Below are 17893 nucleotides of genomic sequence, written 5' to 3'. Positions count from 1 at the left end.
ACAGGGTAAATTAAAAGGTAAGATAAAAACTTTATTGATCCACACACATTCATCACTTAAAGGGATAGTTCACAGGAAAATGAAAATTAACTCATTATCTACTCACAACTAAGCCGATGGAGGGGGTGGGTGAAGTGTTTGAGTCCACAAAACACTTTCAGGGGTAAACAGCGTTGCAGCCAAATCCAATACAGTTGAAGTCTATGGTAAACCACTTCTTCAAATGTAAAAAACAACAGAAAAAACACATAACATGCCTCCATAGTGCTACTGTGGCTTCATCCAAGTGTCTGTAAACCCCGACATTCAAATTTGACTCAAAATGGTGTCATTTACACCGTGTTTTTACTCTAAATGTCCTCTGTAATCATCGTCAGCGAGTTCTCACAATAGCTGCAGTTTGCAAGTTCTCACTGATGGCATCACAATGCTCTTGGACGAGAAGCGAATGTGAACCTGGCTCCAGAGGAGGATCACAGCTCTACTCTGCTGACTCTTTTTGACATGATTGTCTTGGGCGAAATCGTGTGTGCATGATAATTTTTGCTAGAAGTGAATGTGAAGCTTAACACAACAACCAGTTATTGATTTATTTACATATATTATAAACAACGCACAATAAAGAGAGAATATAATAAAAAAAAAAGAAAGAAAAAGAATTGGGACATTTATCTCTTTGCTTGTAAGTTCTTTACAGCAAGATGCAACATTATCACACAGATAAATAAAACCATTGTTGTTGTAGATCTGCAGATAAACGCTGCAACATGACGGTTTTGATGAAATCTAAAATAAACCCTCCACTAGATGCTGTTGATGGCTGAGGTGAAAATTTAAGAGGATACTCATATGATATGTCGCACACTCATTATTATTTAAGGTTTGTGCACAGCCATCGAAGCAGGACACTACGGTGAAGTGGTTTCCGGAGCAGTTTTATCACGTCCATACCCACAACAACTGGGAAACGTTCTTTATGAACAACACTGGTTCAGTTTGTGACAAAATCCGATGATCTTGGTTTGGCTGATTTCTCACCAGGACTCGCTTGAGTATTTTCTTCTTTTCTTCTTTCACAGAAGTCAGTCTCTTCTGTTGACGTGTCATGATTCGGTGCCGGTCGGCTGGCTGCCGTTTGAACCCATGGAGATGCTCTGTTTCTCACTTAATGTCTTGACGATGGTTGCAGCAGGAGACTGGAGCACCTTGCGGGAGAGTCTCATTCTACCGTCCGTCGGGTCACGTCCGAAGTACTTGACCTGATGACAGAACTCCAGTTAGAGACGAGCGGAAATAGAAAAGAGAGGAGACTACTTTTGAAAGTTCAGCTAGCAGTTAAGGACACGTACCTGTATCTGCTGTCCCACATCTAAACCCAAAGCACTTGGATGTTTGATCTAAAACAAAAAAATACAAAGAAATGAGCTCAGGAATAGAAACATAGACGCACAGTGTGCAGAGGCAAATTCACCAACCCGTTTGTGGTCCAGTTGTGAGTTGTGCAGCAGGACGGCGCTCATGTTGGGATAAAGTTTCACCATCACACCAATGTCTCTGTAGCAGGGGAGGAAAAGCACGTAGGACTTGTGTGAACGCTAAAGGTCTGAGAACTTATTACAGGTGTGTTTTACAGTCAAAAACCCAATGTGTTCGTTTACCTTATTTCAGTGATGGTGCCAGTGTAGATGGCTCCAAACTCCAGCTGCTGTTCCTGCTGCAAAACAGAAAAAACATACATGCACGTTCATGCGCATACTCTGTATCTGTATAGAGGCGTCAATGTATGGATATTAAGTTTTTATTTGATCTATAGATATTTATATTCTTGTATTTTGATATTTCAGACAATAGATTACATTTCTGGAATTATTAGATGCTCCTAAATGTTTTGCAGACTCACATCATCTTTGCAGATCTCGCTGATGAAGTCTTGAGCTTCGTTCATGGCTCCCGGAGACGGAGCGAACACAGAGAAAGTCTCCTCATCCACCTGACTTATTGTCACACCTTCAGGAGAAAAAACCAAAAAGTGAGAAACACTTTCATGTGATTCTCCTTAAGTTCCACTTCATCGACACAGACATCACAGTCCTAGTTGGTTTTCTGATTCACTTGAATCAGGTCTTTAGTTCACATGAGTAATACCTGTTTGAGCTTGTAACCTGCGGAGGTTGTAGCCTCCGGGACCAACAAAGCGAGCTCGTCTAGAAACAGGCACCCGGACAGTTTCTGGAGGCAGAAGACAACTCACATCAGAACACAATATCTATACATTTAAACATAATCACACACAACACCTACCGATAACGGGTCCGTTCTCTTTCCTTGTCCCTCTAGGTTTGACTATGCATTTGTTCATGATGCCCAAGATTTCCCTCTTTGCCACTGAAACATAACAACATAGAAACAAAGGCTGTCAGACGCACTCATTTTACTCTTTAGTGTAAAATGGTGAGTTTCAGTCACCAGCATTAACAATATTACCTGTGGCCTGTTGGATCGCCTCCATGACCAACTTCAGGGGCAAACCTGCTATCTTCACATCCGCCTGGAGGGCAAATAAATCAAAATGGGCCAGGGTCAATATTTGTATTTCTTTTTGGGTCAATTTATTTAGTTTTCTGCCCGTTTCAGCAACAGAGTGAGACAAAAAAAGTTCACCTGTAAAGCAGTGATGCCCTTGTTTGTTCCTGCCAGTTTGAAGTCCATGTCTCCGAGGTAATCCTCTATTCCCTGTTTAGAGAAAACAGATAAGCTCTCATTCAACATCTCCAATATAATTAAACAAGAACATTGGCTACAAGTTATTCTCATTGCTTAACGAGACTATGTCTTGCACTTAATGGCGATTGGTCACACACTAGCTACAGTAGTTCAGTATCTACCAGAATATCGGTGAGTAATCTGTAGTCTTGGATCTCAGTGGGTTTCTCTACGTTGGCCTTGGAGATGAGGCCGATGGCTACACCTGCCACAGCAGAGGAGATGGGAACACCTGGGAGACAACAACACGGACTCATGAGCTACATCACATCACAAAACTGCACTTCATTAACTAAACAGCTAAATCTGTGTGTTCTGTGTCTATTTGAATTGAATCGGATGATAATAAAGCACCAAAAAGCTTTGCCATATATATATATATATATATATATATATAAAAACTGCAATTCCTGAGGTCTATGACAAAGAAATGGAAAAACTGCTTGATATTTTACAGTTTAACAATAAACTTGATTATAAATAAAAAGAAAACACAAATACTATCAATTATATACAAAACAATTGGCTGATATAAACGTCCAACTGATCTATTGGTTTGACTTTTAACACAAATGTATATTTTTAGAAATCCTACATATAATTTATGTTTGAACAATTTTACAACAGATTTAATTTACAGGATAAGAGACATGTCTGGTACCTGCATCCATCAGTGCAAGGCTGCCTGCACACGCTGAAGCCATCGAGGAGGATCCTGAGAGGAGAAACAGAGAGGGAGGAATAAAAGGGATTCACACATTTACATCCACATTCCTGTCTGAGATATTTTGCCAGACAATGGTCACATTTCCTGTGACACATATAAAAGTGTCACCACACTCACCGTTTGACTCTAACACCTCAGCAGTGACCCGGATAGTGAATGGGAAGTCTTTGGGAATGACTGGTCTCAGAGCCTTCTCAGCCAGGGCCCCTGAGAACACACCACCAAGAACAAATACATTCAGATCCTTCCAAACATGGTGTCTGTATTCAAGACTCTTTACAGACGCTGAATACCAGTCAAAGTAAATTTGAATACAAACCATGACCGAGCGCTCTCCTGTTGGTGCCGCCCACCTTTCCAACTTCATTGGTTGCATATGGAGGAAACTGAAATTCAAGAAAATATAGATTTGTGTGTTGAAGGAAACAATCATATCTAATAATCTACAACACATGAAACACAACACACAAATGAAAACAGATAATACTCACTTCATAATGAAGCATGAAGTTTTTGTCTTTGATTCCACTGCAGATTAAAAAAAAGAGAATTTAAGGAATTCATTAAATTGTCTGATCGCAAATCTGGACAAATCAAGCAATTTCACTGTCGATAAGCTTAAAAGATGGGGTGTGTTTTGGGACATTTTCTCATATTTGGGGGACTGATGTCTATTAGGGTGTAAATTCTAGATCTAGTGGATTTACATGTGTTTTCGTACGTGTAGTTTCACGTGTGAGTGATCATTCTACCTCAGAGCTGTGGTGATGATATCTGCTTTGACAGTGGATTCCAGGGAATCGAATGTGACACTGCACAGCACCTGCAGGAAATAGGAGAAAACGGAGTCACATACATTGACTTAAGAAATCAGAGATGCTTCAGAAAACTGAAACATGACCAAACTTATACTTACACCTGCACTTTATATTACACTTATCATATCTACACTACCTACCTCTATTGCTGCTAGTCTTGTATCTATACTGTTCATATTCCATATCTATTTCTTACTGTACATATCTTATTTATGTACATATTCCACTTTTCATATGCACATACTCTGCACTTTTTCTGCTTTTTTTTTGCACTTCTGGTTAGATGCTATACTGCATTTCGTTGTCTAAGTATTTGTACTCTGTGCAATGACAATAAAGTTGAATCTAATCTAATCTAAAAAATGTAATTTGTTTCAAATGAAATCTTCACACACACCTGTGTTTGTCCTCTCTGAAAAAGGGCGGAGCCATGGAGCGGCTTAAACAGGTCTACGTCGCAAGAGATGTTCCTCAAAGCCGTCAATTCCCTTCCATCACACCTGACCCACAGACACGTTAAACGTTGAAATTAAATACTCAATTACAATATTTGCATCATGTGTCATGAGAATATAAATGTATTTGATCAGTTACCTCTTGTACTCATTCAGCACTAAGTTGCGGAACACTTCTTTGCTCACAGTGTTGAAGGAATCGATGACCTCAAACTGCTCAGCCTGAGGGAATTTTACTACATAAGAGAGATAAATACAAGAGCACAGAAAACTGAAATGTAAAACAGATTGTATGACTGTTGGAATGAATCTGACAGAGCTGCAAGATTATTTGAAACACCTCAATTTATTTCCATGGAACACAAATAGTGAGTATCACCCACCTTTTAGATCCTCTTCTGTATCGAGTCTAACTTTGTTGATGGCTTCATCTCTAGAAATCTAAGACAAAGTCAAAGTATTAGTTATGGTTTGAGTATCATAGCATTATTCTGAAGTAGCTAAACAATCTCATAACCAGTTTTACTCGACAACACAACACACAATAACAAACAAAAGAAAACTGAGCACTAACTGGGTATAAAACGGCCACATGAGGTGCCAAGAGAAAGCTGAAGCAAAGACAAACTTTGGATCAACATACAGGAAACAGAGGCGAGTCTTTACCTTGTCGTGTTTGGAATCAGTGAAAACCGCATAGATCCTCTCATTAGCTACTCTGCAAAAAGGAAACCGAAGAACAAGGCTTTCACTTAACATCTAAAACAGTTTGAATCCCAAGTGACTCCTACATGATGGAAAACAGATGCATTATGGGTCTTACTGCCGAACGTGTTCCACCATGTCAGCCGGGGTTGAAAAGACCTTGACTGGGGTGCGCTTGGTGACCTTCTGTTCCCGCGCCAGCTGCTGGATGGCGTGTATGATCTGCTGGGTGTGTTTGACTCCCACCTTCACCGCATGGCAGAAGTCCTGCTGCAGCACGTTCTCAGCAGACGCCTCAATCATCACTGGCAGACAGAGCGTCACATTAAAAGGCAGCCCTCACAGCTTTGAACCCTGGTATTTACATCTATCCTCAGTTATCCTATCACAGGACATGTTTTGCTTATACCAGCAGTGAACACACGCTGTCGGATGTTAATACCAGTTCTGAACAAATGACTTATCTTGGCTGTAGATGGTCTCAAAGTGTTTTCAAACGACAAACCCCAGAGCAGCAGCTGGGAGCTTCATCTGTTTGCTGACTTACCCACTTGACTGCTGGGGCCTCCAGCCAAAATCATGTTGAGACTGCTGGAGGTCATCTCTGCCCTGGTGGGGTTGATCAGCAGCTGTCCGTCAACCATGCCCACACGCACGGCACCTAAGACAAAGGCAGCCCCAAGCTGGTATCAAAGACCAGTTCAATAACATCCCAGGACTTAACGTCTGTCGACCAAAATATAGGAAGAGGTCTGGAAACGTTGCTCACCTATGGGTCCGTTCCAAGGGATGTCGGACAGAGCCAGAGCAGCAGAAGCTTTAATGAAGGAAAATATTGATTTAGCTAATATTCTAAAAAATACATTCTCTGTTAAAACCACAGGATGGCTAAGTGTGAACTCACCAGCATTAATTGCCAGCACATCTGGATCATTGACGCCGTCAACTGCGAGCAGGTTACAGAGGATCTTCAGGAGACAAAACACACACACACACACATTTGGAGACATATTCCCTTTATATCTTTGTTCAGAAAGAAAAATGAAGAAAGGAAAGAAAGGGCAGAAATATAATTCCATAATGGTGACGTCACTTTCAAACTGAACTGACCTGAGTGTCGTAAAAGTAACCAGAAGGGAAAAGGGGTCGTATCGACCTGTCTGAGGACCAGAGACATCAGAGTTAGTCAGAGTACAATGACTGCATCACATGAAACAAGACCCAGTCATATCAGCTCACCTATCAGTCGGCTGGTGAGGATCTCATTGTCGGTGGTGCCCAGCTCCCGCCTCAGGTGGTTTGTGGGGATCCGACCTGCAGCAGCAGCTTTCTGCCTGTAGTCCACCTGTCAATCAAACACACGCACTTTATTTTCTAGTAGACAGATGACTCACAGGGTCAGGGTGGATTATTCTTCCACTTGTGTCACATATAAACAGAACTAGAAACAAGAAAGGACCCCGGTCGTTTAATTTGGAGAACGTACCACAAGAGGCATGAACTGAGACGGAGAAGGTTTGGTCTTGCTCACAGCAGTCGCCATCACCGAGGTATCCCCCAACTTCAGACAGAGAAAAAGATGGAAAAGGTTCCAAATGTTAATGCATCCCCACCAAGTACTTGTTTGACCCAAATGTTGACTTCATTATTTCTCTGTACCTGAACGACTGCAGATCCATCAGCGAACCGGGCAAACTTCCCTGTGGAAATCTCCAGTTTCCTATTAAAACAATAAGAGCACAACACATGAAAAACATTTAACACACCAACACAATATCTACAGGTGTGTGTGTGTCAGTTATTTTGAATACTACATATGTTGTTAAGTATAAAGAGAAAACACAACTCCTACTGCAAAAAAATGACAATTTTAGGGTTAAATGTTTTAGTGAATTTGACATAATTTATCCCACAAGAGTAACAGATACAAAGTTTATACTGTAGATATATATACAGGTCTGTTGACAAGTGGAGCTCCCCACTACCCCTCCCACCCACAGCTGTGACCCTGTGTTACAGAATACACACAGGATGAAAGAAAGGAAAATATTAGAAAGAGAATTACAAATAAAAACTAAAAGTGGGGGACTCTCTACTTTAAAAGGACATTCATGTGTTCCACCCCCATCTTTATCAAGTCATAATAATCCAGGAAGGTGTGTGTGAATGGGTGAATCCAGATAAACTGTACTGTAAAGCGAGTGGTCATCAAGACATGAAAAAGACGCTGTGAAAACCTTGGTAACCTTGTTTAGATACGTCCTGAACAAATAAGGTTATAAGAGATAATGAAGCCAGTGACAGCACATTAGTTACAGTTTGAGTTATACGGTGAGAACAGATTTAAATGTGTCCGGTCCTCTGCTCGGGTCCCCGAGCTGTGAGGACAGAACCAGTCTGAATAACCCGATGAACTCAGATCCTGACAGAAAGCAGGAGGCAGGAGAAGTCCACTCACTTCTCCCCGAGCTCCACCCCGGCCGTCCTGGGCTGCGCGTGGCTGCTGAACACGCTCTGGTGACATGGCCGCACGTGGAGGCGCGCGAGAGAAGCTCCGAGCCGCAGCAGGTTCTTCATCTTCTGCTCGAACGCCAACAAACACGGGACGGTCTTCTTCACACCTCGGACACAAGCGTGGGGGCTGCCATGACAGTGCGTCACCGCTGCGGCGTGACGTGGGAGAAACGCGCCCGCCGATTGGACGGCCACAGAGGTGAGGGTGTCACATTGAAAGTGTCCGGAGGAACCACGCCGACACACTTTTCAGTTCCGCTAATGAAAAAAACAACAATGCGAGATATTGTAAATATTTACAATATATATTTAGAGAAATTTTCACATTCACAAAAGTAAAGTTTGTACCAGAAAACCTTTGTTTAAAATCTAAATGAAATGTAACAACACATGTAAACGATTCAACAAGCCACAAACCCAAAAGCCTTAAAGACTCTTAATATGAAACTTCAGTGTTTAAGCTGCTTTTCTTATCTTATCTTATCTTATTTGTCTATTCTTTTCTTTCCTTCCTTTAATTATCTTTCCCCTTCACCTCTAGCATGTGAGGTTTCTTGTGTATTGCTGTTTATCAGGAGGTGTTTTGCAGTTCCCTTCACATCAGTTCAGTTTTCTCTGGAAACATCACAGTGCTTCAGACCAGCCTTAATATTTGACTATTTCATGCCTGATTTTTCCATCAAGAGAAGAGAAGTCATGATGGCGCCGCCCTGTGGAGAGATGGCCGCACAGCAGCTGGTCCAGTAGCAGCTCTGTCTCCAAACAAGCAGCTGATCTCAGACTCTTCTCTCCTGTGAACATTCAGTCACTTTACTTCTTCTTCGTCCAGACATTTGTTTGAGAAGATGTTTCACTAGTAATGGAAATGATTTGAACTGATAATTTAGTGTGTTGTTTATCCCTGAAAGTGTCGTTGTCTTGTTTGTACTCCGGACTCTTTATTGTATCATTCAGACTTTGTCTTCTCTCACTACTTCATATTGTAATTCCGTGTGTTTACAGACAGAAATGTTTGTATATTCAACATGAAACGTTTCTTTGTGGTTGAAGTAGATTCAACGTGCACATTTGGCACTCTGGTGATATTAGGACGGGATCAGTACATGAAGTTTACTCAGTGTTTGTTTGATCCAGAGTTTATGTATAATGAAAAATGGCCAGTCAACATTTTGTGTGCGCTCAGTACAACAACACGAGACGTGACACCCGCAGTCAGGACTCTGTTAAAGTGACACCACCATTAATAACTAAATACATGATCGTAAGTTTGTCACATAAATCATCCTCATAAAAAACTGAACAAATGAACGTGAACTGGTTCCATTTGCATGAACGGAACTTTGAACTAGTTCATTTTAAGTGTGAACTGGCACAACCGTCAGTGGGGCTGCTGCAGTTGTTATGGCAACAGATCAGATTAACAGCATCTCTGTAACACTCTCTGGATGACTTTCACACATACACACACACCTGCGCAGACTCAACCTCGTGCACACACACAGACACACACACATCAGTTAATTTGCAGGGGTGAACAGCAGAATCTCACACGTTTCACACAAACACACACTGAAACACACAGGCACACATTCCCATTATGACAAAGGTCTAATAGTAGGATCTTGTCTCCATGGCTCCAAGACCCACTGAGATCTCATTATTACCAGCACAGCCATGGACTATTAGTGTTTAATGGACTAGTCTGTGTGTTGTGGAAGAAGACAAGGATCATAAACCGCTCAGTGGAGGATGTCGTGTTGCTTTGTCTTCAAGGGGTTTTACTATTTGGAGAATCCTCTTGTATAAATGTGCATCGACCAACACAGACTTCAATTTCTCCTCCGTGGCTCGTCTGTCAATCTGTGTAACAGTCCATAAACCTGCAGAGACAAGGTATTGATGTGTGTGATTGATCATCGGATTCATACGTTTACAAACTGACCAAATTTAAAAGATTGAAAACCAAGACTGACCACAGAACACAAAATGAAACAACACCAGTTTATGTAATTGTGTATTTCCTTATGTGTAAAAACGCATCTGTGAGAAGCATTTTTGAGAGAATGTGCAAAACAATGTGAGCCACAGGAATTTATCTTCAACGTGAAAAAACATTCAATCCTTGTGATTTTATTTGCTGCAGTTTGGGGATAATGTGATGATGTCAAAGGGGATATTGTTGTCCCTGTGTGTGTGTGTGCATGCGTGTGTGTATGTGTGTGTGTTTCAGAAGGTGACACCTGCCCGAGTGCTGCACTGATCTTTTGCACACACATAAACAGACACACACACACACACACACACACACACACACACACTGCTTACATTCTTCTCTCTGGTCAGAGAAACATCTCACTGCTCCTCCCTGTCCACGAAAACCCAGAAATTGGATCCACCGTCCTTGGACATGCAAAAGCTTCAGGGAGCCATCGTTCAGTCAGCTCCTCGCCACTTGAATTGGCAGGGCGTGATTTTCATTGTGACAGGCATGATAATTACATAATGGTGCAAGGCAGAGTTCCACGCTTACAAAACAAAGCAGAATGCAACTGGAAAAGCTGTTACAGATGTTCACAGTGTGGAATAAAAGGACTTGTAGGACTATTCTATTAAAATGGATGAATAAATTGTGACTGTTCTCAAATAAAAGTAAAATCCAGACATGGTATAAAACATAAAAGTGCTCAGTGCAGAAAAACAGCTCTAGTGGGTATTATATTATCAGATGATTATTAAACTGTCTTTAAACTATAATCATTCACTTTATAACAGATGGAAAAAGTATGAATCCAGGTCATTTATGTGACATCACACCAGGTATTAAGTTGCCAAGGAAAGAACCCAACACACACACACACACACACACACACACACACACACACACACACACACACACACACACACACACACACACACACACACACACACACACACACACACACACACACACACTATATTTAAATAAATCAGTTTTCTCTACACATAAGATTGAATGGCAGATTTGCTTTGTCAGAATGAAGCCTCCATAATAAATTAACCTCACAGGAGCAGACTATTGATTGGATGTAGATTAGATATGTGTGTGTGTGTGTGTGTGTGTGTGTGTGTGTGTGTGTGTGTGTGTGTGTGTGTGTGTGTGTGTGTGTGTGTGTGTGTGTGTGTGTGTGTGTGTGTGTGTGTAGACTGCCTGAATATGATTTATAGATGAGTGGGTAAGAGTCTTAGCCTGAGTGGTACATACACAACTAAGGGCACTCAGCAAAGCACATCCTCTGCCAAGGGGACGTATTTCACAATGTTAAAGGAAGTGATAATAACATTCCACCCCTTTGTCGGATGCTCGCCAGAATTTATTACCCTGCAGTGGCTGAAAAAGGCCCAACCCCCCCGAAGACAATACACTTCCTACCTCTAAGACTTCAGTACTTGTTCATTTTTTTTTGTTTCACTATAAATATTTTCACGGCTCAACTTTGTTTCATTACCGCTCTGACCGCTGCATCACTAGCTGCTGGCTCCCTGCAGTGCTGTTGATCTAAAAACCCTCTGAGGCATGAATCAGACTGAGTCAGTTAAAGCCTCCAGGCCTGGATTGCAGGGAGCTGATTACTTTTGGATCCAGAGCGATCGCTAAGACATGTCTTGAGGACATCGGACTGCGGCTCTAGATTAAATACAGCAATAAAACAGACAAAACTAAAATATGTGGCAAAAAGTATAGAAATCCACGCTGGTAAAATGTGTTTAATATTATTCTGGCAGTTGGAGAATTGCTTTTCTGCTACGATGATCTAACAGTCATGTAAATCTATGTCTCTATAAGAAAACACATATTTCCTTTCCCTGTTTTAAGAGGTGCATCAGGTTTGCAGGATGCACAGAGTGGTGCCACACTGACTCACATCTTTGTTGCTCTGTAATGTTATGCAATTAGGCTTTGACTGTACCACAGGGGTCTCAATCATTTCAGCTGGAGAGCGGATCATTACAGGAATCGATTCCCCACCGCAGCGTCACAGGATGGAGACGAATGGGTGACGAGTGGACGGTCAGACTGACCTCCGCTGCAAACACAAAGGTCAGGTCTTTAAATCATGACGTCAGTGTAGAAAGGCCTGAGGAGTGTTTGATGATGGGAAAGGAAGCGTTTCCATGGAGATATGTGATTACTGTCAGTTTCTGATGGTGTTTTTTGATACATATCTGTGCTTGGATCAGGAAGGAAACTTTCCACTAATAATAATAGATAATTTGTATGAATATTATTATCTATCATTAAAAATAAGGATACTAAGAGTTTCATCCCTTATGGCTTACGCCTGACGTTTCTCAGACTGGATGATTGGATCAATATGATGAGATTAGATAGAACTTTATTGATCCACACATCGGGGAAATTCCCTTGTTACAGCAGCAGGAGGAATCTCAGTGATTATTGGCCAGAGTGGCATGAAATTTACTTTAAACATTTGTTGTGCTCACGTGACAAATCTTTATGTTTGTAACGTCATGTCTGTGCTCGTAATTGTAGTTATTGTCAACAGGATTTCATTGAATGTATTAAACGTGCACTGTAACTCAGAATATGCAGTGTAGTCACAATAAAACTATTCATATCAGTCCACATTAATGAACGAACCTCAAAATTGCTCACTATCTTGCCCAAGGACCCTGGAGGAGCCAGGGATCGAACCACTGACCCGGTGGTTAGGATCATCCAGCTACCATGCTCTCTCTCTGTTTGGACTTCTGGATTTCAGAGAACCACGTCAATCCTGGAACCCAAACCTGTCAATCAAGTTACTTTCTAATCCTATTATAGGTTATTTTAATTAATTCAACCTTGTCCTTTATCAAACACTTTAAAACTCCTCTTTGTCTCCTGGTTCTTACCCCAGCCTGAGTCCAGCCTTAACTTAAAGGCTGTTTAGTTTTCTTTAGTTAAGGATTCATGAGCATGACTCCTACAGTATTAGTCAGATTACTTTATCACTCACTACAGATTATATGTTGCATTTCCTCTCGAGGTTACTCAGCCATTCCTGCAGTCAGAGCCACACGAGATCATCCCCAGTTCAAACTGTTTGTGGCGACTTGTAAATGCCTGTGAACGAACAAACAGGAAGCTGCAGCCGTCTGAGGAAAACAACAGATTTCATATGAGAGGAGGTCACCCAGTTGTTCAGAGAAGAAATATTCTCTCAGTGTTTAGTGGTCAGTGGACTTTTTTTTTTTTAATCTCTGGGCTAGTTGAATTACAACCAGAGGAGAATGTTCCATGTGTGCTCTGGTGGTTCTGTGGAGTTTTAGCCAAAAGAGGCGGTTGGTGGGTTTTCTCTGTGTGTGTGTGTGTGTGTGTGTGTGTGTGTGTGTGTGTGTGTGTGTGTGTGTGTGTGTGTGTGTGTGTGTGTGTGTGTGTGTGTGTTAGTGTGTGTTAGTGTGAGAGGAATGCTGCTGTGGTTCTGAACAATCCCTGAGTCATTAGGTGGAGGTGGAAGCTGCTTTGTGAGGAAAACTTAAAAGCAGCATGAATAATAGATTTTGATGAGGCAGCCAGCAGCAGCAGCCTTTTCAATCCAAGGTTAATGAATACCACACAAACACGCTCACACACACACACACACACACACACACACACACACACACACACACACACACACACACACACACACACACACACACACACACACACACACACACACACACACACACACACACACACCAGGCTATAGAAAATATCCATCTAATCCTCAGTGGTAATTGAGTGGAACATAATTGTGTTGAGGCTGCTGTGTGGGGAAGCAGTCGCTCCCTGAACCATGAGAGGTTTTCATTATCTGAGTATTGTTTAAATATATGCTGGACTGAGAGGCTAGAAGAAAAGTGTATGAGTTCCCTTTGAAAAGCTTTGGTTGTTGATGGAAATTCCCCTTTTTTAATTTACATCATTAAACATAGATAAACCGTAACGATTTCCAAGGGGAAACTGAATCTTTGTGGTAAAAGGAACTAAATAAAACATATATAAAAAGGCCCTGACAACCTTTTTTCTCTAATAGCTTGTATCTCTAAGCAACCGAGGCTTTTGAACTCAACATTTTCTGACAAATTTGATCAGTTTTGAATATTTCTCATGAGATTTTCTGTATTGTTTTCTCTTCTTCTCACTGGTTTATAGTGGGAGGGACCTGTTACATGTTTACACGTCTCCTCCAAGGATGTAGCCACATTTGAATCAAAATGTGACGTCACACGTGGAGCTGTTTGCTCGTATTGCCAATCAACCGTCATTCAACTCTGACAAGTCGACGCCCAAACAGACCCGATGATACAGACAAGAATTCAGTGCTACAGAGAAATACATGAAGCCAGAATATGTATCTTTTGAAATGATAATTATAATAAAAAGACCTGTGGTGCATGGTGGCTAATATCATGTAAACTCCCAGCAGCATTTTAAATCACTCAATTAAACAATCGATCGATCAGACATTATTTTCATACAAACAATGTAACACAAAGTGCATTACAGAATTAAGGAATAAATTAAAAAATCAATACACCACAACCAGCCATGCACATGCAAAACAATATTAAGAGGAACTGAGGAAACAGGAACTACTTTAATCGCTCATTTGACTATGTTGAAATACATTGGAATTGAATTTACAGCTGTACGATACGATGCAGCCTCCTGATGTTCAGTTTACACTTCATCCAGCTCGTCAGACCCGTTCTGCACAAAACAAGACCCAACAGGTTTAAGTCCGGAACTCGTTTGCCTCAAGCTGAAGCTGCAGCACCAGTGAACGACCGTTACTCTAAATGCAAATGAGAAGCTCCCTGCTTATCTGCTTCTGCCGAAATGTGCCTATTCAAACATTTCAGGGGAACGTGCAATAATCCATTCATTTTAACTGTGGGTTGAGGTGAACCAGGACCCAAGTTCCCAAATCACTGATTGTGTTTTAATTAGCTCTTTGGCCGCATTGGTCTCTGCTGCCTATTCACACCCACACAGTCATTCATCAGCTGTCGATAAGGTGTCTGCTGTTTCACTGTGGCTCTTCAAGTCAATACCTGGCTGCTGATACAGCTGAGAGAAACACGGTGTCCTCCACTGTTTGAAAATACTGGTTACACTGAAGTTCATCACAGTTTAATACAGTTCTTAGTTTACATTTCATTTTTGGTTTTGGACCAAAACAAGACATTTGAAGTCACCACGTCACTTTACAGCACGATGATGATGACGGGTGTTTTTTTCCCATTTTTCGAATGTTTTGCCAAATATATGATCATTAGAGAAAATAACCAATCATGAAGATAATTGATATTGAATCAAAACTGAAGGTTTATTGTGATAGTGACTGTAATTAGACAAATCTAATACTCACACAGGAAGTGAATAATGTCAACTTCTTAAGACTAAAATCTTTGACTGCATTGAAAAAGGAAATTGTTCTTCAACCTAAAAAAAATACCTCAACACCTCATTATTTTCAAATTAAAGCTATAAATTGTGTTAATATAACTTCTTTTACTTAAATGTATTAAATCATTTATTTGTGTGCTACCAATTTATGTTAAAAAATGTGTCCAGGTACTTTAGTGTATAGCCTATATATTTGAGATAAGCTCAGAGTCCTGTACAGTTACAGTCTCCTCTCTGTACATTACCCACCAGGTGTCAGCAGCCTACTTACCTTGTGGCTGTACTGATCCTGTGTCATGTAAAAGCAGACAAAGGGTATAATGTATTTTTTCTTACCAATTCTTTAATGAAATAAGAATGTTTTCCATCCAATGTTCCATCGATTCCTTCACTGTATCTGCAGCTAAACTCATTTCTATCATCCTCCTTCCTCAATAAAAACACCATCTTCCCTCTAACTCACCTCCTCAGATGAATAAACTGCACCGACTGGACAAAACGGTTTCTGAGAGGAATTCCTGACAACTTTGGAAATAAATCTGAACTGAAACATGCTCTGAGCGATGCCCTATTTTCTCCTTTCCCCTCCTTTTCAGAGGCGGAGAGGCGGAGGGAGTTGAGGGAGGCGGTGCTCTGTCCTCCACTCATCCTCCGTCAACTCCCTCTGTTCACTATCATGCAGCATTTGAAGGGAGGAGGACGTGGAGGACGAATGAAGGAGCCGCTCACGAATGACTTTACATGACACATGAGGGGCGAAAGGACGATGTGAAGAGCGGGGATCCTCTGGAAACATCTGGATTCCGTGCGCTTCTGGAGATTTCCCCTCGTTGGATTTGATTGGATTATTTCCCCCCAGTATTAGATTCCTGTGAGAGCGGCTCTCGTGTAGATAAACCAGAGGAGACACGCGTTTATTAGCCCTGTTTCTTTATTTCTAACAAAGAAAAAAATGTGATTCCTCATCCCCCTCCGCGAGGCAGACAAGCCCCCGACCTCTGAAACAGCTGGATCCTGTGGATTTACCTTTTTTCCTTTGACCTCCTCCTCCAAGAAAAAACCCCTTCGGAAAGGAGCCTTCAGCCGAAATGAGCGTCGATTTAATCGAATCAGCTTCATGAGCGGAGTCTAAACAAACGCACATTTCTCACCGGGACGCGCACATTGTGGCGTTTCCCCCTTTTTTTTATATCCCAAAATAAACGGGGCCAGTGGAAAATATGGAAAGCGAGGTTTTCACCCCTTTGCTGGAGCAGTTCATGCTCACGCCTCTGGTCTGCTGGGTAAGATCCTTAATGACCCATTGAAACACACTCATCCCACCAATTAACCCCCCCCCCCCCCCCACCCCCTGTGTGTGGTTATCGATGATCCTAACACCTTTCTTTTCTCTTCTCTCACTTTCCAGGTGAAGACCGTGGGCCAGCCCTCAATGACCGATGGCACCAAGTTATCGGAATATGTTGAATTAGTGGACGGGATTTACCTGAACGAGATCATGCTGGAGATGTGAGTAAACCCACCCATCTGTCAGCCCCACGCCTGCAGTGGCCACCGCACTGTAACATGATTGGCCTCTGCAGACGAGGGCACGCGTGCCTTGGGTCCTCAAACGCACCACGTTCAGTTGACTGTTATATAGGCGTGATCACCATTATACTGCAGACACTTCCTGTAGTTTGACGTATAGAGGAATGCATGTGCAGCATATGCGGTTTGATTGCATGCAGGGTCTGTGTAAGATGTGGAGGAGGGTTGAGATGCTAACTCACCCCGGGGGCCTTTTTCTGTGGGGTCATCATCTCTTCAAGGACTCCAGCCTCAGTCCAGCTCCTGATTGAATTGGATTGAAGTGAATGTAGGCTATGCACAAAGGGACCTTGTATTAAGGCCAATAAAGGGTCAGACTGTCAGAAAGCTTGCAGACTGCTATTGTTAGGATCTGTGCACACTGTCTGCGAGCATGCACAGTGGAAGGAGGAGGCAGCTCCACAGCTTCCCATTGCTGCGTCTTTATATTTCCTCACCTTCCAGTGTCATCTGCAGCCGACTGGGAGACACCCCGCCCCTGGACGCTGCAGCGCTACCTGCTGTGCTGTAGATTAAACTGGAAATAGAAGCCTTAAGCAGGGACACAGCCCATGCAGCAATGCATCAGCTCACGCACACACACATACACACACTCTGTTTCATTTTATTCACTGAAAGGGGAAGTAGGCTCCACTGCAGGTCTCCTGACGCTGACACATGGTGTTTGTCGGACGAGCCCGAGGCATCAGGTGTCAAACGTGTGACTTTCCAGTTAAGAAGCATCGCAGAAAACTATTTTTCCTTTTTCTTTGTCTGGCTCCAGACTGCCGCTGCTGTTGCTTCCCTCTGGCCAAAGAGCTTTTCCATATTTTCCACTAATGCTTCTCTCAGCATTCAGCCCTCCTGCTAAGTGAGGAGCGTTTCACCATGCTTGCTTCCAGTGGAA

At 42.0% G+C, this 17893-nt stretch overlaps 2 protein-coding genes across 12 annotated transcripts in view; one reads left to right on the top strand and one right to left on the bottom strand.

Annotated features, from left to right (window-relative positions):
• Window positions 1-575: 575 nt before the first annotated feature.
• Window positions 576-8142, bottom strand: LOC117775462 (polyribonucleotide nucleotidyltransferase 1, mitochondrial). The gene is made up of 28 exons (XM_034608608.1): window positions 7927-8142; window positions 7128-7188; window positions 6955-7029; window positions 6708-6813; window positions 6579-6628; window positions 6373-6436; window positions 6238-6285; window positions 6016-6129; window positions 5587-5773; window positions 5430-5481; window positions 5147-5204; window positions 4903-4999; window positions 4706-4808; window positions 4243-4313; window positions 3982-4018; window positions 3810-3876; window positions 3608-3697; window positions 3425-3478; window positions 2886-2995; window positions 2662-2733; window positions 2485-2548; window positions 2302-2385; window positions 2146-2229; window positions 1901-2007; window positions 1659-1714; window positions 1476-1554; window positions 1350-1397; window positions 576-1259 (listed from the first exon to the last, which is right to left on the bottom strand). The coding sequence occupies exons 1-28, from the start codon at window positions 8043-8045 to the stop codon at window positions 1104-1106; spliced, it is 2313 nt and encodes a 770-aa protein (XP_034464499.1). The 5' UTR covers window positions 8046-8142; the 3' UTR covers window positions 576-1103.
• Window positions 8143-16083: 7941 nt separating this feature from the next.
• Window positions 16084-17893, top strand: part of LOC117775458 (girdin-like) — a 61167-nt gene continuing 59357 nt past the window's right edge. For all 11 annotated transcript variants that reach the window (XR_004616268.1, XM_034608599.1, XM_034608594.1 and 8 more), the window contains exons 1-2: window positions 16084-16700; window positions 16826-16926. Coding sequence is in view for 10 of the 11 variants with exons in the window: in XM_034608599.1 (XP_034464490.1) it covers window positions 16638-16700; window positions 16826-16926 (164 nt within the window). In the remaining variant the exon portion in view is untranslated. The remainder of the gene's footprint in view (window positions 16701-16825; window positions 16927-17893) is intronic.

The sequence above is a fragment of the Hippoglossus hippoglossus genome, chromosome 15 (assembly GCF_009819705.1).
Source record: "Hippoglossus hippoglossus isolate fHipHip1 chromosome 15, fHipHip1.pri, whole genome shotgun sequence".
In the NCBI taxonomy this organism is placed as follows: domain Eukaryota; kingdom Metazoa; phylum Chordata; class Actinopteri; order Pleuronectiformes; family Pleuronectidae; genus Hippoglossus; species Hippoglossus hippoglossus.
The sequence above is the reverse complement of the archived record's forward strand: the minus strand, read 5'-3'. Positions and strand labels throughout refer to the sequence as shown.